The sequence below is a fragment of the Rhineura floridana genome, chromosome 3 (genome assembly GCF_030035675.1).
Source record: "Rhineura floridana isolate rRhiFlo1 chromosome 3, rRhiFlo1.hap2, whole genome shotgun sequence".
NCBI lineage: Eukaryota > Metazoa > Chordata > Lepidosauria > Squamata > Rhineuridae > Rhineura > Rhineura floridana.
In genome coordinates this window covers 142,271,173-142,298,980 of record NC_084482.1, presented here as the reverse complement: position 1 = coordinate 142,298,980, position 27,808 = coordinate 142,271,173, and the positions used below count along the sequence as shown (strand labels likewise).

Sequence of the window (27,808 nt, the reverse complement as noted above, 5' to 3'; positions counted from 1 at the left end):
CAGATTAACCTAGTTACTGGTGTATCTAACTGTAGTGTTCACAAAAGCACCTTTTTTGAACATGACCCTTGGAAGGAATCCTCGCATTTTGGTTACCCAGTAAAAAGAGGATTGGAGAGAGCAGCTTTCCATAGTTTGTAGTCTTCTGTGGTTCCCATGAGATCTTGCCTGGAGTGAACTTGTAGTTGCTGTGAAGGTGTAATATTCAATGACCAAGTTGATCTGCTGCAGTTAGGCGCTCTTTCCCTTAGACACTAAACCTTTGTATGTGCCATTCTCATTGTGGATAAAAAAGGTGCTCCATAGATTTTTCTGGAGCCTTAGAAATCCATTTTCTAGTTCTACCCCCAAATTTGGGAGTTTTCACATGTATACATTGTCAACTATGATACCAACTTTGAATGAAGGTTGTATCCAATGTTGCATGCATAGAGTTGTGCTTGCGCAGCAGGGCTTCCATTCCTCTCTGGTCATACTCACAAAATCCAGAGGGTTCTTCAATCCTTTGGAACAGATTTTGAGAGTGTGTGAGGGGAGTGTAGGGGAAGTTCCATTCTAGTAAAACTGCAGTATTGGCTACAACTGAGCACTTTATCTAGGGAACTGGGGGAAGATGTGCATCATTTTAATTAGGACCCATGTTACTTTTGTTTTTCACACTGCAGAAAAGGTTTGCTCATAATTTGTTGTACATTCTGTAATTTGTTGTACACTAATTGTAACTGAGCATTTTATAAAGCTACATGAAGCTGTTAGAGTCTTTTTCAGACAAAGGTGGAATATGCTTAAACCACATGTATTTTTGAAGGCAGGAAAAAGATAACTGACCACTTAGTTTATTGATGGTATAAACATTTAATCAAAGCTTAGATTTCATTGCATGATTTTGCTTTCAGGTGACATGAAATGTTATATATAGTACTGACAGTTTGTCTCTAGATTGCAGTTGCATGCCACTTAAATACACATGTAGGCTGTCATGTGATGAATTCATTTTGTTAATTGACAAATAAAACAAAACAAAAATGAGAATCAAACATTAAATCTTACAAATTAAAGGAATATGCTCTTAAAATGTCTGTCCCGTCAGTTCCAGCCACCACTCCAACAATGCTCACATCGTCACAAGCCACACTTCTAAAGCCACTAGGAGAGAAAAAAATATAGATCACAGTACTCAGTACGATCTAGTATGTCACTACTTTGACATACTGAAACAACTCAGATCAGAAGGCTTGCAGGTTTTGCAATGAATGTTTATAGTACCTCACTAAACATAGTCCTAGTCTTGCCCTGTTCCAATGTTGAGTTGCTAAATTAATCAGCATAGCAGGTTCTGCGTTTCTTACAACTGGACCAGTTTATCCTTGGGCTATAAGTTCTGCTTACAAAGGGACTTTCAGATAAGATTATATATTTGTCTAGCTGTTAAGATTAAATGGGGTGGGGAAGACCCATGGATGAGGCAAAAAGTTCATGCATGGAACAGTACACATGCACCAAAGGTTTTCTCTCCCCCGTTCATGTTTGTAAAACAGGCAGGGTTGTTAAGTGGGACTTTGTGTGAATAGATACAATAAAATTCCCTTCACCTTTGTATACATGAAAGCACTTTCACATCTTTAAACCCTGGCTCCTTTGTTGTAGTTTACAGTATAGATATGATGGCATTAAGCATTTATTTTGATGCTCAGGAAACTTTAAAACTGAATTCTTGTGTATAATTTAAACTAGCATTTGGGAGTACTGCTATTATCCTCAGAACTGCCTTCCAATATGCACTTTAATAGAAGTGATAGGTGGTCTGCTTTTATTGCAATTTGCAAAATGTTTGCTCATGAGTACCTTTGTATCAGATAGTTTTATGTAAAGCTAATACTTTATGTAGCACAATTCAAATAATCAAAAAGCATTTCTAGTACATTCATCCCAATTTTAAAGTCAGCCCTGTCTGGCAGTCTTTTTCTAAGAACTGTCAGGGCATGGACCTTGTCTTTTTATTTTCAGCTGCTTCATGAAGTACCATAAAGCATTTGGTGGCACTAGAAACTTTTTTTGTGGGAGGAGACAGCAGGACATATGCTATGTCCTAGTTAAGGGACAAGGTGAGATTTGAAGGGAGTGAGCAATTCCCTTCTCATTCATGCCTATACTGAATCAAAGTGATATTTCTGCATGAATTGTGGCTTTTCCATTTACGATGTATAAGAGAAAGCCATACTCCTGCTTGTGAGTGTTTTCAAGGGAAAAATGGCATCAGAGAAAGCTGTTTCCTAGATTCCGAGTGGTTTTGTTACAACTCCTGAAGGGACATGAAGAATACCATTTGTGAAGGTCCACAGGGGATTGTCTTGGGCCAAAGGGATCTTACCAGCATAGCCTTATAAGAAGGCTCAAATCCACTTCTTTAGGGTTCAGGACAGTCTTTCCATCAACCAAGCCAGGAGATGGGTGGGGCAAGGGACAGCATAGAACACCTGGGGCTACTGAGCATAAATATATGATAATGTTATTTGTTATTTAACGTTATATGTTATTTGTTATTTAATTTAATTTTTGTAAATTGTATTGCTTTTATTGTATTTTTATATTGTATTTTTATACCTGTGTTTATTTTTCTTTGTAAGCTGCCTTGAGGGCCTTTGGCTGAAAGGCAGGGTATAAATAAAATTTAATAATAATAATATCCCAGAACAAGGAGGAGGGTTGGAGAAGAAGCTGAGATAAGAGGAGCTGCAATCAGGGTCTTCTGAAGCTTCCTTGGCCAAGGGGGGGGATACAGGAAGCTTGAAGAAGAAGCTGCTTGAATTACCCAAACCCTCCGGGGACAGGATACTGTGGGACTGACCCACTGGAGGTAACCATAGAGGATTCTGCAAAGGGGTTAGTCCTAGGATCTCTGGACCTATCCCTGCCCAAGCCCCAATACCCTGAGACGGGCTATGGAAAGCTACTGGATTTAGAAGGGCTGCAGTGCCTTGATCCACCCTGTTAAGGACCCTGGAGACTGCTGGAACGTGGAGTGTCTGCTGCAGCTAGCGAGGATGAAAAGGGCATGTACAGACCTTAAGAAGGACTTGGTGTGACTGAGTGTAGGGACAACCTCATGGTGAGAAGAGAGTCTAGTGAGGGCTAAATCTTCAATAAACTCGAATATACTGCACTCCCCTGGATTGTAGTGGTAACCGGCTCAGGTTTGGGCCTAATCTCAATGGAACCCATGGATCAAGGTGTTTTCAACGTGCCCCTCCCCCAGGAGGGGTTCACACCCTTTCTGCTATCTCTTCATAAAATCTGTACCTCACGTATCCTGGACCCACACTCGTTAAATGTGTTTTGTGGCCATGCAACATTGTACTTGGGTTTGAAAAATAATTTAATGAATAAATCAATGTTCAAGTCATTTTAATGTTCTAAAGGATTAGGGATTCACAGCAGGCAACTCAAAACTAGTATTAAAAAGGTCAAACTTACCTTGACCACCTGTGGGATCCTCCTAGTAAGTGATAACGACTGATTAACAAAGAGAATTTGTTGTCATTTTTCCAGGAGTACACACGGAGTGAAAGGTCCATGGATGATGTGACAACATGAAAAGGATCCTGGGAGGGCGCAAATTTAAGCATTTTAGTTAAATAAATTACTGTACAGAACAAAAAGTAATAATATTAGTAAGTAATAGTGACTGTTTACCACCCAGATTGATGTAATAATTTTATGGTGATCCTTGAAAGCCATTAATTCAGTTCCAACCAGAGAGTATAATTTCAGCTCCAGTCCAGCTGCTATAAGAATAGTTTGCTTGCCAAATCCTTTCATAATTATCTTAGTCATCCATGGTTCTTGTCCTGGTAATGTGAAGTCTGCAACCTGTTGAGCTTTTGAATAAAAACCATTTTAGCACTGACATTTTTGTTTCCTCAAAGCAGTACTCACCAACATAAACCAGTTTAAACAAAAAGTTGTGTCACGATTCTCTGTATTTTCAATTACTTGCTCACTGCGTACAGAGGGCTTCATAGTGGTTCACACCCAAGGTAGCAGTTCTGTCTATTGTGCTGGTTTGGACAGGAGTGACAACAGATACAGAACACTGATTAAGAAAGTGAATTGTCTAAAGAAATAAGTTAGTGACTTGGGTATCTGGTGTGATTGACAAAATAGGAACATAGGAAGCTGTCTTATACAGAGTCATACCATTGACTACCAAACACCCAAGATTGATGCACTTGCTCATCTTGTTTTAAGGGAAATACTTCATTTTACTTTAAATTTCTGCACTGATTTCTTTAAAAGTAAAAAGTTTTTTTTCAGGACAGCACTACTTTTACCAGCAGAATAGGTTTGAAAGTGGCACCTGTCAATGAGTTTTGAAAGAGTGACTGAAGATAATCAGCACTTCAGGAAACTTTCTGAATTGCTACTAAATAAAAGGATAATAAATGAAGTAAAACACCATCTCCTAAAGAGAACAGTTTGAAGAAACCCACCTGTAATACTCATTTTATATTTTGATTTCTTCTCAATGACTACATCCAAGCTCACAATGCGAAAATTTGTCTGTTCCTTATGCAATATGGCAATTCTTGCTGGTTCTGACGGTAACCAGCAGGTAACAAGACACTGATCTGTGATCGGAAGAGGACTAGACAACATCAGTTCATCTTCTGTATTAGTTGCACAATGTGTATAACACACCTATTATGTATAGAAAAACAAGCATTACACATATAAACTGGGATCCAAAGAGCTGCTTGAAATAGACTTGGATATTCTGAGTGGACCTTTCATTTTGAATTTTATACAAATTTTTATTTTGATATTTGAATTGCAAAACTCCATGGCATATCACAGATGACTTTTGAAACTTGCATCAGGGTTGTATCCAACAACGGGAGAAAAGACAACAGCTTGAACAATCCCCCTTTACCCCAAAAAAGGCTCTCCATAGTGTTGGGGAATGGGGAAACTTAACCACTCTGGCCTGAGTCATATAGGGCTATGTCTCTCTCTCCCTCCAACTCTCAGGAGAGGCTTTCTTTGGTGGGTACAGGAGATTCAGGGAGGGGAAGGGAATATCTGTTAATGGGGATTGTTTTTTGCTTGAGCAATGTTGGATACAACCCTTGTTTTGCAGCTGTTTTTTTTATGTGTCATAGGAAGTCTATCTGAGAAAGTCAAAACTAAAGTTCTCCTAGAGTAGAATTACTTGCTTGGTGTTTTTTTTATCCAAGCCACCATCTACAACTGAAACTCCAGAATACTGATTGACAAGAAGTGTTGGTAGCCATGTCGGTTTATGAGCAGCAGAAGGCACATTATGGTGCTACTTTTGCTAAGACCAACTAAAATGTCACAAAGTAGTATGCAAATTTTCCAGCTCTCCCAAACTCTTTAGTCTAGAAGACATTAAGCCTAAAGCTGGGGAGGGTGGGGGTGGAGAGACACAAACACTGGGAAATATGTTGAGGCACCAAAGTAATTTACAGTTCAGGTCAAATGAGATGATAGGTTGAATCCAAAATTGCATTTGACATTCCTAGGCTTTTTGCCTTTTTAAAAACAGCCATGTGGGGTGGGAGGGAATGGGAACTACAGCATGTGGGGAAGCAGAATTCAACCCTTTCTCCTGTGCCAAAGTCCCACAAACTGCCATCAAACTAAATTTCTTAAACATAATAGCATAACAATACCTTTGGTGATAAAGCATGATCAGTAGGACAAACAACTATCCATAGCCCATCGGGTGAACAAAGTGACAAATCTATGCCACAGTTTTGGAACACCTTTGCCTGTGAAATCTGGCTTAAATCAGCCGCTGCCAATGTATAGAGTTTACCTTCTTCAGTGCCTACCTAAACCAAAGGAGGAAAATTTGAAAAATATGGTTAATAATAGAGCATCTTGAGAGATGCTATTAACTTCTTAAATCATGTTTGTCTACAGTGGAGGTAGGCAGTGGATCACTGATCGATTTCTGTTAAGTCACTTGAGTGCCTGCTGTTGCTGGATTTCTTGCATAGAATAGGTCTGATCCAGCCCTGAGTTGCAACAACTTTAAAAAGCACAATTCCATATTTTTAAATGGGCTTTTGACAAGTTAACAGGAAGTTTAGTTAAAGCTGTCAATAATGCTGTACTTACAGTTAGGAATGGCTTATTGTTTATTGTGTAGGCAGCCACAGAGCATGAGGAGGATGACGCTGAAAATGCTGCAAGCTCTTCCCCTGTATCTCCATGCCATAGTTTGATCATCCCACGACAGTCTGTTGTTGCCACCAATTTACACAAAGGAAATGTGATAATATTTTCTAGTGGGGCTTCCTGTTGGGGACTCGACCAAATCTGTGTACCCTTATTGAGAAAATAAAAATTGTATCATTCATAACTAACAAGTCCTACTGGTTTAAAAGTGTTGTTTGCTATCTTTAGTCCAACTAATTTAACACATCTGCTCCAAGCATGACTGAGGCTGCAGTTCTAATCCCATTTACCAGAGATTAAGCCCCAATGAATTCAATAGGACTTACTTCTGAGTAGACGCAGTTCAAAGTATGCTTTAAGTATGGTGTCAACCCTATATAGTTCCATGGTAATATATTTACTAGTATCTGTCTTTTAGCAGATAATTTTTTTGGGGGGGGGGAAAGAAAACCCTATTGCTATAGAAAAAGTCATCTATTCATTACTTTATTTTGCCTTGTCGAAACTTGTTCATTTGATTATTAGTACATTAGAAAAGAATGATGAGTCAGACTTCTTCATTGTATTTCAAAAACCTGAACTGCAGCCCAAAAAAAATCTAACATAATTTACTTCATTTCCTTTGGATCATAATATTGTCCCCATGTCGCCATCAAAGGCAAAACTTCATACAACAGCCTTAAAAAAAACCCACTGTCTCTGAATTTCCAGAATTTTAATTTTGTTCTTCTTTTATTCTTTCATTGGGCTGGATCCAGATTTGTTGTTCCATGAATAGAAGGGCTCCTTCCATGGAAGGGGCTGAGATTCAGCAGAGGCTCCTACTGGAGGAAGAGAGGAGGCAATTTTCATCAATTTCCCTTGCACTCCCAGCAACACCTTCCCTGACTCTGCAAGTTCCCCCAACCCCTTCCTCCAGCAGGAGAATCCTGTGGGCAGAATTTTCCCACATTAGCAGTGTGGATCCAACCCACTGATGATTTTTTAATTTTTTATGTTACCTGTACCAACTTTTTTTTATGTCATCTGTACATGAACATACTGCTTACAGCTTGAACTGTCCACACTGCATCTTGTTCTAATTCACATTTCATTTTGGGATTTTAAGTATGAAATTTATCAGCTCATTAAATACAGCAGGCCCAATCCATTTGCATCTGTCACAAACTTTCTTGCATGAACTACTCTGCATGCAGGAATTCCCTGCCGAGGTTTCTCTATCTGTGTTGACAGCCCTTCTTTAAGCCGTGGGCTTTGTGCCCAGCAGTGCACATGAAAGATCGGATGATGAAAGCCCATTGTGTACAGAGGTCCATCTGCTTCCTGGGACAAACATCCTCTAACACACCCTTCTTTAGCCTTGGGCCCCAAGATGTTGTTGTACTACCATTCCCATCATCCCTGACCATTGCCTAAGTTGGCTGGGGTTGATGGGAATTGCAGTCAAACAACATCTGGGGAAACAAGTCTGAAGAACTCTACTCTAACATCTGTATCCTAGGCATTTCAGGGCTGCTGCTTCTCCATTCCACTTGACTGCCTCAGGCCACCCGCCATAAGGAATCTCCTCTCCTAGCATTGTCTTCATTGGCAGCTATTCCACCTGGCTTCATCAGAGGAAGAAACAAAAGGACAAGACACTTTCCACTGGCTTGAACATAAGAACATAAGAAGAGCCTGCTGGATCAGGCCAGTGGCCCATCTAGTCCAGCATCCTGTTCTCACAGTGGCCAACCAGGTGCCTGGGGAAAGCCCGCAAGCAGGACCTGAGTGCAAGAACACTCTCCCCTCCTGAGGCTTCCGGCAACTGGTTTTCAGAAGCATGGTGCCTCTGTCTAGGGTGGCAGAGCACAGCCATCATGGCTAGTAGCCATTGATAGCCCTGTCCTCCATGAATTTGCCTAATCTTCTTTTAAAGCCATCCAAGCTGGTGGCCATTACTGCATCTTGTGGGAGCAAATTCCATAGATTAACTATGCGCTGAGTAAAGAAGTACTTCCTTTTGTCTGTCCTGAATCTTCCAACATTCAGCTTCTTTGAATGTCCACGAGTTCTAGTATTATGAGAGAGGGAGAAGAACTTTTCTCTATCCACTTTCTCAATGCCATGCATAATTTTATACACTTCTATCATGTCTCCTCTGACCCGCCTTTTCTCTAAACTAAAAAGCCCCAAATGCTGCAACCTTTCCTCGTAAGGGAGTCGCTCCATCCCCTTGATCATTCTGGTTGCCCTCTTCTGAACCTTTTCCAACTCTATAATATCCTTTTCGAGATGAGGCGACCAGAACTGTACACAGTATTCCAAATGCGGCCGCACCATAGATTTATACAACGGCATTATGATATCGGCTGTTTTATTTTCAATACCTTTCCTAATTATCGCTAGCATGGAATTTGCCTTTTTCACAGCTGCCGCACACTGGGTCGACATTTTCATCGTGCTGTCCACTACAACCCTGAGGTCTCTCTCCTGGTCGGTCACCGCCAGTTCAGACCCCATGAGCGTATATGTGAAATTCAGATTTTTTGCTCCAATATGCATAATTTTACACTTGTTTATATTGAATTGCATTTGCCATTTTTCTGCCCATTCACTCAGTTTGGAGAGGTCTTTTTGGAGCTCTTCGCAATCCCTTTTTGTTTTAACAACCCTGAACAATTTAGTGTCGTCAGCAAACTTGGCCACTTCACTGCTCACTCCTAATTCTAGGTCATTAATGAACAAGTGGAAAAGTACAGGTCCCAATACCGATCCTTGAGGGACTCCACTTTCTACAGCCCTCCATTGGGAGAACTGTCCGTTTATTCCTACTCTCTGCTTTCTGCTTCTTAACCAATTCCTTATCCACAAGAGGACCTCTCCTCTTATTCCATGACTGCTAAGCTTCCTCAGAAGCCTTTGGTGAGGTACCTTGTCAAACGCTTTTTGAAAGTCTAAGTACACTATGTCCACTGGATCACCTCTATCTATATGCTTGTTGACACTCTCAAAGAATTCTAATAGGTTACTGAGACAGGACTTTCCCTTGCAGAAGCCATGCTGGCTCTGCTTCAGCAAGGCTTGTTCTTCTATGTGCTTAGTTAATCTAGCTTTAATTATACTTTCTACCAGTTTTCCAGGGACAGAAGTTAAGCTAACTGGCCTGTAATTTCCGGGATCCCCTCTGGATCCCTTTTTGAAGATTGGCGTTACATTTGCCACTTTCCAGTCCTCAGGCACGGAGGAGGACCCAAGGGACAAGTTACATATTTTAGTTAGCAGATCAGCAATTTCACATTTGAGTTCTTTGAGAACTCTCGGGTGGATGCCATCCGGGCCCGGTGATTTGTCAGTTTTTATATTGTCCATTAAGCTTAGAACTTCCTCTCTCATTACCACTATTTGTCTCAGTTCCTCAGAATCCCTTCCTGCAAATGTTAGTTCAGGTTCAGGGATCTGCCCTATATCTTCCACTGTGAAGACAGATGCAAAGAAATTCATTTAGCTTCTCTGCAATCTCCTTATCATTCTTTAGTACACCTTTGACTCCCTTATCATCCAAGGGTCCAATTGTCTCCCTAGATGGTCTCCTGCTTTGAATGTATTTATAGAATTTTTTGTTGTTGGTTTTTATGTTCTTAGCAATGTGCTCCTCAAAATCTTTTTTAGCATCTCTTATTGTCTTCTTGCATTTCTTTTGCCAGAGTTTATGTTCTTTTTTATTTTCTTCATTCGGACAAGACTTCCATTTTCTGAAGGAAGACTTTTTGCCTCTAAGAGCTTCCTTGACTTTGCTCGTTAACCATGCTGGCATCTTCTTGGCCCTGGCAGTACCTTTTCTGATCTGCGGTATGCACTCCAGTTGAGCTTCTAATATAGTGTTTTTAAACAACTTCCAAGCATTTTTGAGTGATGTGACCCTCTGGACTTTGTTTTTCAGCTTTCTTTTTACCAATCCCCTCATTTTTGTGAAGTTTCCTCTTTTGAAGTCAAATGTGACCGTGTTGGATTTTCTTGGCAATTGGCCATTTACATGTATGTTTAATTTAATAGCACTGTGGTCACTGCTCCCAATCGGTTCAACAACACTTACATCTTGCACCAGGTCCCGGTCCCCACTGAGGATTAAGTCCAGGGTTGCCGTCCCTCTGGTCGGTTCCATGACCAACTGATCTAGGGAATAGTCATTTAGAATATCTAGAAACTTTGCTTCTTTGTCATGACTGGAACACATATGCAGCCAGTCTATGTCCGGGTAGTTGAAGTCACCCATTACTACCACATTTCCTAGTTTGGATGCTTCCTCAATTTCATATCTCATCTCAAGGTCTCCCTGAGCATTTTGATCAGGGGGACGATAGATCGTTCCCAGTATTAAGTCCCTCCTGGGGCACGGTATCACCACCCACAACGATTCTGTGGAGGAGTCTGCCTCTTTTGGGGTTCCGAGCTTGCTGGATTCAATGCCTTCTTTCACGTATAGAGCGACTCCGCCACCAATACGTCCTTCCCTGTCCTTCCAATATAGTTTATAAGTGCCATTCTGCTCCTCCCTTCTCCAAAACCTGTTTCCTGCAGCGACCATTCCACCTGGTCACTTTGCATTAAGATGAAACAAATGGAACCTGAATTTGCTTATTTCTGTCTTCTCTCCCATTCCTTTTTAAATAGGTATCTAAAGACCATTATTATAAAACAAACTGCCTTGAGTGCTTTTGCCAGAATGGTGGTCTATAAACCCACTTACTAATAAATATAAATCTCAGCTAGCTGGCCTTCCTGACTTTCCCCCTTGCTCCAAATAATTTTCAATATACATGTTCATCCCTTTCCACCAATTAGAAATCTTTTCTTTTCAAAATGGTGTGTGTGTCTGAAGCGCATCTTTTATAATTCATCATCTATGTGCTCTTTTGTCCTACCTCTTGGACGTCCCATGCTCTGACAGTGCTATCAGAAGAAGTGGTACATACAACAGACTTGACCTTTCCTGTTGCAAAAGTGTGTTCGTTGTCTGATAGGTAAGCCATATCATTTATTATTCCTACAACAACATAAACATAATTTTCTTTGAAATCAAAATACCTTTGGGCTTGAATACCTTCTTAAACCTTGTTAATTTGAGCCTCACTAGAATAATGAACACCAATTCACTGTGAAAACTGAACCATGAATCTGGTGGGTATTTGTTTCACTTCAGCAGTGAGAAGGCATTTATTTTATATTCTTGTTCCTTATGCACATCATAAAGGGGGATTTATTTTTTTGCACTGTTCTTTTTTCTGTTTCCCCTCCCCTGTCAACTTAATTGAGTAAGTCTGGACATCATCACTGCATACCAAATTTTTTAAGCATTCCGTTATAATAGATATTTTTCATGAATACCATTTTGTGGCTAATAATATTTTGGCAGCACATATTAAGTTTCCTATTAGGACAAAATGCTCTGGACATGCATCCTTCTTTCTCCATGTGACGCAGAAGCATTAATAATGGCTTGAAAGGTATAAGGTAACCAATCATTTTTTTCAATATTCTATGCTGTTTTCTTCCAATATCCTTTTACTTTTTCACGTCTCTACCAAATATGCATAATATTTCTATTTGAATGGACATTATGTAACACTTCCTGTAGTTTGAATATATACCAGAAACATGGATGCAATACTAAGGTGTGTAATACAGTTAATGATATTGGGTGGTATTCAACTAAATGGGTGAGTGCATGGATTCCCCCTAGGACAATAGGACTTCCCCCCTTCTCCTGTGTGCATCCTGCACAATCCCAAATCAGCTCTGAAGGGATGTGGGAATCCCCCAAAGAGATCTGTGGGGCACCTGGATGGAGGCATGGAGGAGAACGTTCTATTGGACAAGGAGAAATCTTAAGTTGCTTTCATGCTGCATTAAATACAGCCCATCATTAGCATTTCCTTAGCAGCAGTTCTCCAGCAAGCCTTTCAGACATTGGCCCCATCTGTAGCATATGTTTAAAGTACAATTATACCACTTGAAAGAGCCATGGCTTTCCCAAAAGAATCCTGGGAACTGTAGCTTCCTAAGGGTGGTGAAAGTTGTTAGGAGACCCCCTTATTCTCCTCACAGAACTAAAATTCCCAGAGTTCTCTGGGACAAGGGATTGATTGTTAAACCATTCTGGGGATTATAGTTCTGTGAGGCGAATAGGGGGGTCTCCTAACATCTCTCAACACCCTTAGCAAACTACAGCTCCAAGGATACTTTGGGGGAATCCATGACTGTTTGAAGTGGCATAATACTGCTTTAAATGTATAGTACAGATGCGGGGGTTGTTTTTAAATCCTGTTGAGTTTAAAAAGTAGATTGGCATGATTGCTGCTGCGTGGAAAACTGACAAAAACCATTATAGGAAATAGTGACATTTGATAGGCTTAATAAAGATATTGGTCTACTGGGCATATTCTTTTCTTCTTATGGGCTAATGTGGCTATTTTGCTGATAACAGTGCGTGCATGCACTATAAGCCATTCCAAGACTCACATGTTTAATACCAAGCTCTTCTTTTAAACTTTGGACAATTTAAAACTATTTTTGAGAGGCTATGAGAAAGTGGTAAAAATACATTCCTACACCTGGTCTCAAGGCAACCTTCGTTCCTGCACACTATTTAAACACAAAGCGTAATCTATAAATACAGAATAAATGGAGAGGAGGGGATATATGTTTTCTATTCCAAGAAATTAGATTCTAGATTTTTATCCTACTTGACATACCTTTATGTCCTCTCATCGCTTTACATGTATAGTCAACTGAAGGCCGTCCTGACACCTTTTTATACTCAAGATTAGAGCGGTAGAGATAGTACTTTTTCCAGGTCTGCATTCCTGGGTTCACTGAGATATTGCAGAAGGCCCACCGTCTTAGACACATATTTCTATAAACATAAACATTGACAAATTTACCTTGAAATTGCTTTCTCCAAAGCAGTTACGTTGAAAGATTAGTTGGTCCCACTGCAATAATGACTGACAACAAACTCTTGATAACTAACCACTGCAGTTGGGATGCTTTCATTAGATGGAAAAACGGTTGGCTGAAAAGTCTCGAGTTGGATTTCATTCATTCACATGTTTTTACAATGCATAACATTGTGAAAATCTGCTCCTTCCTCTCCATCCTGCCCCCAGCTAAAATTCTGATTCCAGATCAGCTTCTGCTTCCAAGCTTATTTTTTATTTTTCCTAGTCCCTCCTCCTCCTCTAGAATGCACACTTCAATGTAGTAAGAGGGTTTGAGAGTGTCGAAGAAGCTGAGAGCAATGCCATCAGGAGTCTAGACCAAGAGGCTAGACTCCTAACACGGACACCCAAGGCGTAATAGTCAAAGCTGAGATACATCCAAACTCAGAGAAAGGCAATGGTAAATCACCTCTGAATACCTCTTACCATGAAAACCCTATGAACAGAGTATCGAAAATGTAACACGATATAGTGCTGGAAGGTGAGACCCTGCAGGTCAGATGGCACTCAGTGAATTACTGGGGAAGAACAACGGACAAATAGCTCTGTGACTAATGACACCACTGGGTCAAAGCAGAATGGAAGTCCAGAGGCTGATGTGCACAGATGTGAAAGGAGAGTCCGGAGTTGTACGACATGCACAAAATAAGAACAGGAAAAGTTAGAAATTGTCAAGCAAGAAATGGAACATATCAACATTACAATATTTGGCGTCAGTGAATTAAAATGGACAGGAATGGGAAACTTTCAACCAGGCAACTACAAAATGTTTGATGCAGGAAATGAGATTAAGAAGAAACGGGGTTGCTTTAATAGTGAGTGATGTAGCGAAAGCAATTAGGAACTATAACGCAGGGTCTGAGCGAGTGATATCAATGAGATTTAACGGGAAACCTATTAACAAAACCATCATCCAAGTCTATGCTCCAACGGAAAGCACAGAAGAGGAATTTTACACACAACTACAGGCAGAACTTGATCACACACCAAAACAAGATGTTCTGCTAATCATGGGGGACTGGAATGCGAATGTAGGGAACAGAGAGCAACGAACCAAAAAGACTACTGTACATGTAGACATCACCAAATGGTCAACATAGGAATCAAATTGAATATATAATTGGTAGCAGAAGATGGAGAAGTTCCATACTTTCTGTGAAAATAAGACCAGGAGCAGACTGTGGTACAGATCATGAACTGGTAATATCGAAAATCAAAATAAAGCTAAAGAAGACTAACAAAGCCATCATAATGCCAAAATACAATTTAAATAACATTCCAGAAGAATATAAAGATCAAATAAGGAACAGATTTGAGGCTTTAAAATTAGTTGATAGAGAACCAGAACAACTATGGATTGAAGTCAGAGAAATTATCAGGGAAGAATGCAAAAAGACAATACCTCTACTTAAAAAGAGAGAAAGACCTCATTGGATGACTGACAAAACTCTAAAAAAGAAGGAAAGCAAAAGCAAAAGGAGATAGAAACAGGGTCAGAACCCTAAATGCAATAATACAGTGACTAGTACGTAGAGACAAAGAGAACTATTACAATAGTTATTGTATAGAAATAGAAGAGGACAACAAAAAAGGTAGAACAAGAGCCCTACTCCAAAAGATTAGAGAAATTACAGAGAAATTTAAACCAGTAGGGATGTTGAATAATCGACAGTGGAACACACTGACTGACCGAGATAAAATAAAAGGAAGATGGAAGCAATACATTGAAGAACTATATAAACGTGATGCAAGGATGACAGATTAATGCAAGGAGGAATCGTATGATAAAGAACCAGAAATTTTAGAATGTGAGGTGAAAGCTGCTCTTAAAATACTTGGAAGGAACAAATCACCAGGAATATACCAATAGAGTTGCTACAAGTTACAGCATTCATTTCAAATCCTCACTGGGTTCTGCTAGTGGTATGGTATCATCTGTATATCTTAAATTTACTAACAGGAAAAAAACTTTGCGGTTTAAGAATGTACCTATAGCCCACAGATATTTTTATCAAACTTTAAAAAGCAGTGAAATTGGGCAGCTATAGTGAATGCACCAGGGGAGCAGGAGACCTGAACTCCTCTCTGAGACATTGTACTGCTCTACAAACTTGTCAAAATGCAAACACAATTTGGGTTGGTCTTTCACAGTCCAATCCACTTGCTGTGTAGCTTGGAAGAATTTGGTAACATGTGCCTCTGAGCATATGGTGATTGCTGGCAACACCTAAAATCAGCCCAAATAACAGAAACAAGACATGTGCTGTGCTCATCTTGTTTTAGCAGGGAGGAAGCAACATTATTAAGACAGTTGATATAGTTCAGATGGAGGCTGGGCCTGGCAACCAAGAGGTCTTCTGTATCTTTAAAAGTTGTGCAGGGGGAAGGGAGAATTCCTTCCTTGTCGTTTTTCCCATTACAGAGTTGCAAGAACACCTGCACTTGGCTGACTTTCTCTTCTCCAAAAGATACAGGATCAGGATCAGGCCAAGAACCTGGCAACCCTACTGTGTGGTGTGTCAGTGTCTCAACTGTGTAGTTAGGGCTGAAGGGGGGAAGGGGCAAATCATAATCCAGAGAGTAGCAGATGATAAAAGAATCAGTAAAGAGGAGAATCACTGCTAACGCAGATGTACTGGAACCCGCTAGGGATGTTTATGGTCGCTGCAGCATCCTTTCATATTTCTTATTTTATAAAATATTTCATAAAATATTTCAAAGTCCAAGAGCAGCTGGGCAGGCATGTCCATGGCTATAGATGCTCACTTTATTAATTTTAGTGTTAAAAATGTATTGTCCATTTCTATGACAAATTGGTGCTTATTCCCAAGTAAATGTGTTAACATTAGAAGAAGCAAATACTATTTCATCCTGTAGTCACAATGGCACTATGATTTAAGTGAGCGTTTAAAATGAGAAACCGCATACGTTGAGTGTATTTCAAATAGTAAAATCAGGGTTAACATACTGCTTTTGCTTGTTGTTTACTGTAGCAGGGGGGAGGGGAACCTGTGGCCTCCAGATGTTGTTAGATTTCAGTTCCCATCAATCCCAGCTAGCACAGCCAATGGTCAAGGATGATGGGAGTTCGACTCCAACAACATCTGGAGGGCCATAGGTTGCCAGGTCCGGCCTCCAAGAGGTTTTCTGTATCTTTAAAAGTTGTGGAGGGGGAAGGGAGAATTCCACCTTGTGGTTTTTCCCATTACAGTGTTGCAACAACACCTGCACTTGGCTGACTTTCTCTTCTCCTAAAGATACAGGATCAGTCTCAGGCCCTGAACCTGGCAACCCTAGTCCTAACCATGTTTATTCAGAAGTAAGTTCCACTGAGCTTATTGCAGCTTACTCTTGAAGTGAAAGTGAACATAGAATTACAGCCTTTAACTTCTAAATTCAATCCTTTCCTTTAAATACTAGATGATTTATCAATAAATACTATAAAATTTATAATATCTGTTAAATGTGTCATCATGTGACTCTTATTGTTTCTTGTTATGAGTAGTACACCTACTCTTCAGGATAGTGGCACAAATAGATTCCAAAAAGTCTGCTTTAAACTTGCTCCAAACCCCTTCTGGCTCTTCCTCTTCTTTTTCTGCCTTCAAGTCGATTCCGACTTATGGCAACCCTATGAATAGGGTTTTCATGGTAAGCGGTATGCAGAGGTGGTTTTACCATTGCCTTCCTCTGTGGCTGAGAGGCAGCGACTGGCCCAAGGTCACCCAGTGAGCTTCATGGCTGTGTGGGGATTCAAACCCTGGTTTCCCAGGTCGTAGTCCAGCACTCACTACATCTGTGGCATGTAATGAATAATAGCTGCAGTCACAACTGCAAGAATAAAATAATGGCTAGGTAACGGATTGCTCAGAAATGATAGTTATCAATAAATAATAGAAACGTTGGGTAATAGTTATCCCTTGTATCTTAACAACATAATCCCAAGCATGTTTATCAAAAGTAACTTTCACAGTTCAGTGGAGCTTACTCTCAAGTAATTATGCATAGGACTCTAGCCTTAATCTTATTTAATGCCTTATTTCCTTTACATCTCAACTTTCCCACAAAGAGTTCAGTGTGGCATATGTAGACCTGCACCTCCCCAATATATCCTCGGAATAGCCCTATGAGGTAGTTTAGGCTGAGAAGGTGACCAGCCCAAAAGTCACCCAGTTAGTTTCATGGCTGAATGAGGATTTGAATCCAGGTCTCTCTGGCCTAGGCCAGTACTCTTATCACTACACCACACTGGCTTTTGCAGAACCTGTACACTACAGTACCTCTATAAATCCAATATAAATTATCCACTATACTTTTCTTCCTTGGTCTTTTAAACCTATTGAAATCAATTGTAATGTAAATTCTGTTGTGTGCTTCATATTTCCTCCTAAAAGTCAAGAGAGAGAAATATAGCCAGGACTCTTCCAATAATGGCATAGGTCAGCAGTGATACGGGGGGGGGCAGAATGGCAGTGGCACAGAGATGGCAAGGTTGGGGGTATTTTGATGGAATGCAGCACAAGCCTGCAAGTGTGTGCCCACCTGCCTCAGGATGGTGGCGCCACAAGCCCTGAACTTACAGGCACCTTGTCTCATTCAGTGAGTGGCAATGTTGCCATTACTGAGAGAGCACTGCTGTTGCAGAATCTGGGATCTACTCTGTGTTTTACTAGAACCTCAAGAGCCACCAACTACAGCCAGTCGCAAAAGACATACGTCTGGTATGAAAGAACATGGCGTCTCTGAGAAGTTGCTGAGCACAGGGTTATCAGAACTGAGATGAGCTCACAGTCTTTCCACACACAGATCTATTCCTACTTTACACAATTTCTTAATTTCAGTTGTCAAATTTCCAAATGGGGTGTGCCCTTTTGTTGCTATTGTTAAACTACTGGAAGCCAGAAGCGCTTGCCAATTGACTGCAAATCTCCCAGGGATCTACCAATAGATTACAGTCTATCTTCTGGCCATCCCTGAAGGGGCATCACTACCGGGGTGTGGAGGGTGCGGCCCGCACCCAGGTGTCACCATGAGGGGGGTGACACCCAGAGTCGCCTCGCCCCGCGCCGTTGCCCGGCAAGGCTGCTCCAACTCCTCCTTGGAGGCGGGCGGGTGGGCGAGACCGGGAGCAGCATCGGCGTTCACAGGCCTTCTCCAGCTGGGTGCCCCTCCGGCGCGCGCCCTCCCACGGGCATGGATGCGCGCACACACGCAAGCCCAGCCACCTCGTCCATGCCCCTGGGAGGGCGCGCACCGGAGGTCCGCACTCCCGCCAGTGACGCCGCTGCATCCCTGCACTAAATCATTTGTATGGGCACAGGCCTACCTTGCAGGGTTGTTGTAGCATGGTTCAAAGGAGTGCTTGCAAGAATGAAACTACAATAGCAGAGATAAGACTCTTCAAAACATTGCCAAAGAAGGCATTGTCAAAAAGGAAATGTCACCTTTCTACTGCGTATCCAGAAATTGAGAAGAAAAAAATGTGGATTTGGCCATTTCTGTGCAGCACTTACCTTCTGTGTCAAGTGTCATGCATCAAAATTAGACACACCTGATAGTCAAACACATGATAATGGCTGCCTCCATTAGAAACCTGTCAGAAGTAGCTGCATCACATGGTTTCATGGCAACACAAACCTGCCTTGTAGGGTTGTAATGTTTAATTTATTTATTTATTATTTGATTTATATCCTGCCCTTCCTCCCAGCAGGAGCCCAGGGTGGCAAATACTCTAAATCAGGATGGTTAGACTTCATGGTTAGACTAGATCAGGATCTCATACTCTAGATCAGGATGGTTAGACTTCAGGTTTTTGGTATTGATTTTTATTATTATTATTACAAAAACCCAAGATCCACCAACCAAAGCAAGCCACAAAATATATACACTTAGAGTTAAATAATTCTTAGCCCAGGAATTTGTTCTGAGTTCCAAAATTGAACTGAGCTCACAGTATTTCCACACAAAAATCCACTCCTGATTACCCCCCCCATTTTCTTCTTTTCAGCAGTATAATGGTGGGGTGGTCATTTTCTTGTTTTCATTGTGAAACAGGAGTCTGAAATCCTCACTGATCTTCTGCAAGTCATCCTGAGATACACCAATACATTTTGATCTACTTTCTGCATTTAAAGTGCTATCCAAAAACTAAACATTATGACATAGACCATAAAAAGAGATACTGATGGTCACGTTTTGATACTGAGCTACAAAAATTTCCACTGAAAAACCATAAAAACCACAGTGCAGAGCTTTCCCAAATACCAGGAAAGGCTTTCCAGGGGACAGAGGATGCGAGCAGCAGGCTGGAAGCCCAAATGATAAATACCGTATATTCCGGCGTATAAGACGACTTTTTAACCCTGGAAAATCTTCTCCAAAGTCGGGGGTCGTCTTATACGCCGGGTGCCATCTTATTAGGGTTGCCATATTGCCCGGATAGCTGGGTTTTACCCGGATTCTAAGCATGCCACCCAGCACCCGGCCACCCCTTAGGTGGCCCGGATTCTCAGCTATCATTTAAAAAAAAAATTAAGTTTCTAGGTGGTGCGGTTCTCGAGATATATATAAAAACGTCAGGCACCCTCCCCCCCCCCCCGGTTAAATCTTTTTTTAAACTACTGTATAGCACTTGGTAGCTTTAACCCCGCCCGTTCAGGATTTCAGCCAATCAGTGAAGTGTTTGTTTGGTGGCAGTGTCTGCAAAACCTCATTGTGAGGCCAGAAAATGGTGGTTTCCCCTCCTGTTTATCTGAAAATCTCATAAATTGGGTAGGTATATACATTTCAGTTTTTCCCCCTGTTGTGTGTAGGAGTCAGATCCTGGGCAGTGTTTTGAAAACCTTCCCAATAGTTGCTTTTGGGATTAAAAACAGTGCTAATCCCATATGTCCAGAGTAAATCCTATTGAATTCAGTAGGAATTACTTTTGAGTAGACATGATTATGAATGTGCTGAAAATCAATGGGACTTTGGAGTGAATGTAAAAAAGAATTGTGTTTGTGTTCTCTTTCTGCCCCCCCCCAGTCCTATTTTAAAGCAAGTAGGCAGGGCTTACTTAGGTATTGCAGTTTTTATTCTGTAGGAAACTAATACTGATTTTTAAAAAACTAATACTGATTTTTCTGCAATGACCAATTGGTTTGACAATAAACTATTATATGGGCTGTATGTATTTATACATCTGCAGTGTGTGCGTGTGTGTATGGAGTCTTTCCAACACCCCTGTGAGGTAGGGTTGGAAACCAAGGCAGCTCACAACAAGAAATAAAGCCATTTAAAATCCAATAACCATAAAAACAAGTATAAACAGTTGCAAAACAGTGTAAAGTGGCATGATTTGGAATTTTGGGTTGTGTGAATGAAGTTGCTTATCACTTGAGGTTGCATTTCTGTCCCTGTTTGAGTAAGCCCCATTGAATACGCTGGGACTTGCTTCTGAATAAATAAATTTAGGATTGCACTATAAATATCTTTACAGTTTGTGTAAATAATAAATATATTTGATAGTTATGGTTATATAAATATTTCTTCATTTATCATATTTTTGGTTTTTGGTTAGGAATCCTGACTGGTTGTGAGATGCTTAGTTTTTTGCCTTATAGGAATCTTGTTGTGGTTGGTATGGTATTACATTTAGGAAAGTGTTACTGCCTTCTGTATTTTTTTTTCCTATTTGCATTTCACTTATCTTTAACCTCACTCCGTTACAGCCATAGAAGCAACAGCAGCATATGCAAGATAATTAACTCCCATTAGTGATAAGAACAAGAATTTATCATTATTATTTCAATTAAAACAAGAGGCTTATCAATACTTTGAAGAGGACCAGATATTTATTTTCTTTCTGAGCCCAGGACTGGGTCTTTCATGATGCCTGGGGGGGGGGGGAAGCAGGAGAGTAGTCGATAAGACAGACATCCTGGCATTGATAATCGAATTAGCAAGGTATGTGTGGGGTTGTTGTACACTTCCAGGCTCAGTTTCATTTTGAGTATGGAGGTGGAACCTGTGTAGATGTGGTTATCAAAGGGAGAAGAAATTTTGAGTTAAGCAAAGCTCTGCTTTTATAAAACCTAAGAAACATACAGTACTTTGAATGTCTGAGTGCCTGCACCAGTGGAATACTGGAGGAACTTGTAAAACTTGCTGCAACAGTATTTAGAACTGAGCATGTGGTGTGAAAGACTCCGTTTCCTAACATTTTGGCTTGTTTTTCTCTGATTGTGTATTTTTATTGTTTTTACTATATTTGTAAGCTGTGCTGAGCTCTGTTTTTAACAGCAAAAGGGCAGGATATAAATTCTCTTAATCAATCAATAAATACTCCATAGTGTTGGAAACTAGAGTCTAGGCATTTAATGTTGCTTTTAAAAAAAAGATTTCTCACATCTTTCCCCAGTTTTTGGTGGTAATTCCTAGGCACAAAAACAAAACAACTGGACAATCCAAATATTAATATTTATAAGTTTATAAGTGACAGTTTTCCTGCTAAGTACCTGCATGTCATAAGCAGGGGTAGTCTTATATGGCGAGTATATCCCAAACTCTATATTTTAACTGGAAAAGTTGGGGGTCGTCTTATACGCCCAGTCGTCTTATACGCCGGAATATACGGTAATTTTCCCCACATTTATACTTGGAGTGTAGTTTTGTGTATTAAAACACATGATGTCCTCAAGAAAGATTCAGGTGTACCATGTTGGAAGAATTGTTTCAGTTCATACTCTTTTAAGCAGCTTGTTTTTGTTGCAGCCCCCTCCTCAAAATATTTTCATATATAAATATTCAATATATTTAGGTCTGCACCTTCACAGATTTATCTATGAGTAAGTCCTATTGATCTCTATAGGACTGTATAGACATGTATAGGATTGTTCCATGAAAGCCTACATCAAAAACCATACATACTCTAATAACAGGCAATGAAAAATACAATATTTTAATAGCTATAATTATGATAGTTACAGGCTGGTATTTTCTTTTTAAAAGTTGGTGTTTTGATTTTAAAAACTTAAGAATCTGCAGGAAAAATGAAAGGAGTAAAACTACATTCCTGTTTCTGCCAAAATTCTTTATCTTGAATGTACCCCTTGACAGGAAACAGTTTCAGGAAGTATAACAGACCCAGCATGCCTTGCCTTGTTGCCAGTAAAAGGGAATTGCTTCAATGGTGCATTTAATAAGTGTAATTGAAGCCATTTTCTTTCCCTGGCAGCAAATGTGTATATAATGGAGACTGTACACTCATTGAATGTTACATGTGAATAACTGTACGAGCGTACAGCCGAGCTACTTGCATACCTAGGTACATAGACTGTACACTCGTTGAATGTTACATGTGAATAACTATACGAGTGTACAGCCCAACTACTTGTGTACCCGGGTACAGGGACTGTACACTCGTTGACTGTAACGTGTGACCGGGCCTCAGTAAAAGAACAAAAGCTACTTTATTTATAGAAATACATAGCAAATAGAAAGGCAAACCTACTTCTAAATAACTCAGTTGGAGTAGTAACACCCAGGTGTGGGAGTTAGCCCCATGGCTAGGAGAGAGAGAGCAGAGACAAAAGGATGTCTCCTCTCTCCTGGACAGTCAGAGAAGAAAGAAGTGGAACGGGCAGAAGGAGGAGAGGCAGGTAAGCTTCCCTAAAGACGTAACAGTCTAGTAGCCAGAAGGGAGTCAGACAGAGCATCATAGGTAAAGGTAAACAAGCCTATCCCTCTGGAGGACCCTAGCTCTATCTTCCTTCTGGAATATAGACAAAAGAACAAAACAGGAGTTGCTCTTGCCCCGCTTCCAACATAAAAAGGCTTTGAAATTAATACAAATAGATTTGACACAGATTTCTAGGATGAATAATGAGAGAAATATAATTTTCTAGGTTAGATGCTCTGTAGAAACAGTAGTAATACAGAAAAGAAGCAAAGTAAGAAGAACATCAACAAACATACAAAAATGTAATTCTCCATCTTTGGAGATGGCAGGTGTTGCCACCACTCACCATATGCTCAGAAGCATGTTACCAAATTCTTCCAACCTACACAGGAAGTGGATTGGACTGTCAAAAACCAACCCAATTTGTGTTCGCATTTTTACAAATTTGTAGAGCAGTACAATAGAGAGGTCAGGTCTCCTGCTCCCCTGGTGCATTCACTATAGCTGCCCAATTTCACTGCTTTTTAAAGTTTGATAGAAATATCTGTTGGCTATAGGTACATTCTTGAGCCACAAAGTTTTTTGCCTATTAGTAAATTTAAGATATACATGTGATACCATGCCACTAGCAGAAACCAGTAATGATTTGAAATGAATGCTGATGAAAGTTAGAGGAAAGCACAAAAGCAGGACTACAGCTGAACGTCAAGAAGACTAAAGTAACAACAACAGATGATTTATGTAATTTTAAAGTAGACAATGAGGACATTGAACTTGTCAAGGATTATCAATACAATAGCACAGCCATTAACCAAAATGGAGAAAATAGTCAAGAAATCAGAAGAAGGCTAGGACTATGAGAGAACTAGAAAAGTTCCTCAAATGCAAAGATATATCACTGAACAATGAAGTCAGGATCATTCAGAGCATGGTATTCCCAATCTCTATGTATGGATGTGAACGTTGGACAGTGAAAAAAATGGATAAGAGAAAAATCCACTCATTTGAAATGTGGTGTTGGAAGAGAGCTTTGCATACACCAAGGACTGCAAAAAAGACAAATAATTGGGTGTTAGAACAAATTAAACCAGAACTGTCTCTAGAAGCTAAAATGATGAAACTGAGGTTATCATACTTTGGACACATAATGAGAAGACATGGTTCACTAGAAAAGACAATAGTGTTGGGAAAAACAGAAGGGAGTAGAAAAAGAGGAAGGCCAAACAAGAGATGGATTGATTCCATGAAGGAAGCCACAGACCTGAACTTACAAGAGCTGAACAGGGTGATTTATAACAGATGCTCTTGGAGGTCACTGATTCATAGGGTCGCCATAAGTCGTAATCGACTTGAAGGCACACAACAACAACAAAGTCCCTCCGGAGTCCTTTCACCTCAATCCAGAGCTCTGCTGCTAAACCCCTACTCAAACCATGCAATGCTCCTCTTCAAACCCCTTCAATGGTCTTACATCCTCTTCCGTATTCAGCACAAAGTCCTTGTCTGCACCTTTACATCAGGGGTAGGAAACCTTATGTTGTGAGCCAAATGTGGCCCTCCAGTCCTCTCCATGTGGCCCTCAGAACTCCCCAGACCACTCCTCCTGTCCCCATGGCCCTGCTTCACACCCCAAGTGTTTTTCCTGGGATGAGAGATGCCCTTGAACTCTGATATTGCCTCTTGCTTGTCTGGATGGAGAATAGAGAGGTGTGTGTGAAGAAACTACTCTTCTGTATAAAGTGAAGATTTACTTTTGTTGCTTCAGCCATTTTTGCCTCTGGCCCTGCCCACATTTGGCACATGGCCTTCAAAAGGTTGGTCAGAAGAGAATGTGGCCCTTGGGCTGAAAAAAGTTCCCCACCCTGCTTGAAACCCTCCTTGCCCCTCTCCATCTTTCATTATTTCCTCCCATTGCATCCCTCCTGTGACTTTTTTCTCCCAACTCTACCGCTCATGGCTGTCCAAAGGTCCTTTGCTCACCAAGCTGATTCCATCCATTCCCTCTTGCTTCCCCCTTCATGGGAAACTCCCTCCCCAACTATGAAGGGGTTACATCATTTGGTGGCTTTATAGTTTGTTTGTTTAAATTCCGCCCTTCCTCCCAGAAGGAGCCTAGGAAGGCATGCAAAATGCTAAAAACACTTTAAAACCTCTTAAAAACAGATTGTAAAATATATTAAAAGGATAGGTGCCACAACACTAAAGGTTTGCTTCCTATGTTGTGCAGAATGGACCTCCTGATTAGATTGTAGCTGCAGGAGGCCCTCACCTGCAGAGTGCAGTGATCAACTGGGTATATAAGAGGTAAGACTATCTTTCAGGTTCAGGAACTAAGGATGACTATAAGGGAGGAGGGTTTATCAAGGAGTATAAAATTATGCATGGTGTAGAGATTCTTCCTTTCTCTACTAGAACCTGGAACCATCCAATGAAGCCAATTGGCAGCAAATTCATGACAAATGGGAAGTACTTCTTCATATAGTGGAACTTGCTTCCACAATGTAGAGATGGTGATTAGATTAGATGACTTTAAAAGAAGATTGGACAAGTTAATGAAGTATAGAGCTACTAACAGCCACTAGACAAGGTAGCGTTATGCTATTTCCAAGCCCAAAAGCAGTATGCCTCTGAATACCAGTTGCTGGGGATCACCAGCAAGAGTGCTCATGCCCTCCTTGTGGCTTCCAAAAAGGCCCCTGGATGCAGGACTAAATAGCCCATTGGTCTGATCCAGCAGAACAGGGGTAGGGAATAGGATGAAGCTGACAGGCCAGATTGTTATACCCCTCACCTCGTCATTAATGACATCCGGTGACCCATTTTTGCCTGCAAGGCTTGAAATCAAATCACACCCTGCAAAGCGCTGATGATCAGCTGTGCACAGGGCTTGCCAGGCATAAAAAATCCTACTGAGTAGGATTCTAAATACATGGTGACACCACTCTTCTCCTACTCCCTCCTCCAAATGCATCTTTTCTGTGAAGCCTTTGGCATAATCACTGCATCCTCATTCTCAGCTGTAACCAAGTCCCTTGCACCCACTGCTTGCTACCTTTGCCTCTTCTTTGCCCCAGATCTCTTTTTGTCTCTGTCTCCCCCACCCCCAGTCAATTGTAAGCTCACTGGGGTCACCAGGGGCCTGGCTATATTTTTCTTATCAGTCAGTCTCTGTAAAACTTCATGTACATGGATGGTGCTGTGTTCTTAGAAATAAGTAAATTGGATATGCCAAGAGATAAAAAAGGCACTCACCTCCAAAGAGAAGCCGTCCCTGCAGCTTCTTTCCATGTCTGAAAGGGGAAAGGGGGCAGGGATTTTAGAAGTAGTTCCTTGTGATTCATAGGACTGAATCGCACAGTACTGGAGAAACTGCAGGAATTCCTTGCACTTCTGTAGCATAATCTTATACATTATTATCATTTTAATTAATGAATCAAATTTATTATTTATTCAATTTATTCTTTGCCCCAAAGCCTGAATATAACTTACAATAAAAGTAATTAAACATCCAATACACTACAGTAACAATCAATAACTATAAAACACAATAAACTCAATTGTATTTTATGGGGCTTACTCTCAGAAAAGTGTGCACAGGGTTGCAGTCAGGTTACTTCAGAGTACTTAGATTGACGCTTAAGCATTTGCACACACAAAAAGGAGGTTCTGCTTTAAACAGCCATGTAAGTGATAGAACTTCAACTGGTGAAGCCTTTCCTAGCACGAAAATACAATGATGGGAGCTTTTATTAACTTAGTGTTTGGTTGTTGTCATACAGGTGTAAAAGGCCCCGAAGCATTGCTAGGAGGTGGAGACGGGTTACAGTCCTAGAAGCTTCTCTCCACTCTGTTAATTTTTGCAGAAACAGAAGCGCCCCTGTGATCGCAGGGCCACCGCTTAGATCAGCGGTTTCTTCTCTTACTAGATGCCCGGCCTTTACCGCTGAAACACCCAGGGTCGGGCCAGGTTGAAAGCAGAAGGCAAATATGATGTCATAGCACCCAGGAGTTTCCTGGAAGAGTGCGCGCACGCATCTGTCTGTCGCTTTGCTTATGAAACACTATGATTCTAAATGGGATTTTCGTATTGGCCAGTTGTGTGCTTTGTTGATCTATTATCAATTTCATGATCCAGCGCAGACAACGACCCTTGTGGGCGTGGATACCTCTGACAAGGATGTATTGTAGGGTCTTCTCTCCCCGCCCTAATGAATGTTGTCATTAGGTTTAACGCGGACGCGTTGCGAAAATGAAACATTCCGATTTCGCCCTCTACAGCTCGTAACATTTCTTGGTTTGACAGCCTTTATAGTATAATTTTAGACACTCTCTCTCTCTGCAGATTTCGCCGACCACCCTGGCAGCGCTGTCAGACTCACTCAAAAGCAGATGAAGGGAGGAAGTTATACAATGAGAAGCTCCTGCTGGGAGGAAGGGCGGGATATAAATAAAATAATTTAAAAAGAGAAAGAAGGTGGGGAGCAAAAGGCTGCAGTGATTTGGGGCGGATTAGAAAGCGATACTAACGTTATGCGTCCGTTAAACTCGAAGCTCTTGCCCAAAGTCTTGGAACAGTTTGGGGGTAAACCTTTAGCAAGCTGCTGCTGGCACATTTGACTAGAGGAGTGGAGAAGGATTATTAAGGGAAGAACCCTTTTTAGTTCCTGTGATCGAACTGGAGACAGACAGACAGACAGACAGACAGACGATCTCCCCCCCCCCGGCAAATTCGGCGCGCTTGGAACCCGTGCTGGGTACCTTATTCACTTGGGCTGCCCTGAGCAGATCCGGTACTTCGAGGTACGAGAATATTTGAATGACGCAGTCTAAGGTAAGCGATTCGGCGCTCATCTTCCCTCCGAGATCCCCCTCTCTGCCCAAGCAGTTCCTCTTTCATCCCCGTCCCTGCCCGAGAGCAGTTGCTGAACTAGCTGGTAGTGAAGGCGGGGCTAAAGCGTCACGT

The 27,808-nt window shown here is 41.0% G+C and overlaps 1 protein-coding gene across 2 annotated transcripts; it reads right to left on the bottom strand.

Annotated features, from left to right (window-relative positions):
* Positions 1 to 835: 835 nt before the first annotated feature.
* Positions 836 to 27,808, bottom strand: FBXW12 (F-box and WD repeat domain containing 12). Of its 2 annotated transcripts, XM_061618176.1 has the most exons (11): positions 27,604 to 27,808; positions 26,098 to 26,135; positions 12,939 to 13,099; positions 11,109 to 11,230; positions 10,280 to 10,354; positions 6,145 to 6,354; positions 5,694 to 5,855; positions 4,491 to 4,698; positions 3,694 to 3,878; positions 3,475 to 3,602; positions 836 to 1,146 (listed from the first exon to the last, which is right to left on the bottom strand). In XM_061618176.1, exons 1-11 carry the CDS (start codon positions 27,694 to 27,696, stop codon positions 1,047 to 1,049), a joined length of 1,482 nt encoding a protein of 493 aa, XP_061474160.1. In that variant the 5' UTR covers positions 27,697 to 27,808; the 3' UTR covers positions 836 to 1,046. The 2 variants fall into 2 exon arrangements, with proteins under 2 accessions (XP_061474160.1, XP_061474161.1); XM_061618177.1 differs by lacking the exon at positions 10,280 to 10,354 and having other exon boundaries at positions 27,604 to 27,807.

Excerpts from the sequence above, each read along its gene's own strand:
- FBXW12 (XM_061618176.1), bottom strand. The coding sequence starts at position 27,696 with ATGAGCGCCGAATCGCTTACCTTAGACTGCGTCATTCAAATATTCTCG. Across the intron at positions 26,136-27,603 it reads GGGCAGCCCAAGTGAATAAG|ACATGGAAAGAAGCTGCAGG; the intron begins GTACCCAGCACG and ends TTCCCCTTTCAG. Across the intron at positions 4,699-5,693 it reads ATCATGCTTTATCACCAAAG|GTGTGTTATACACATTGTGC; the intron begins GTATTGTTATGC and ends TATACATAATAG.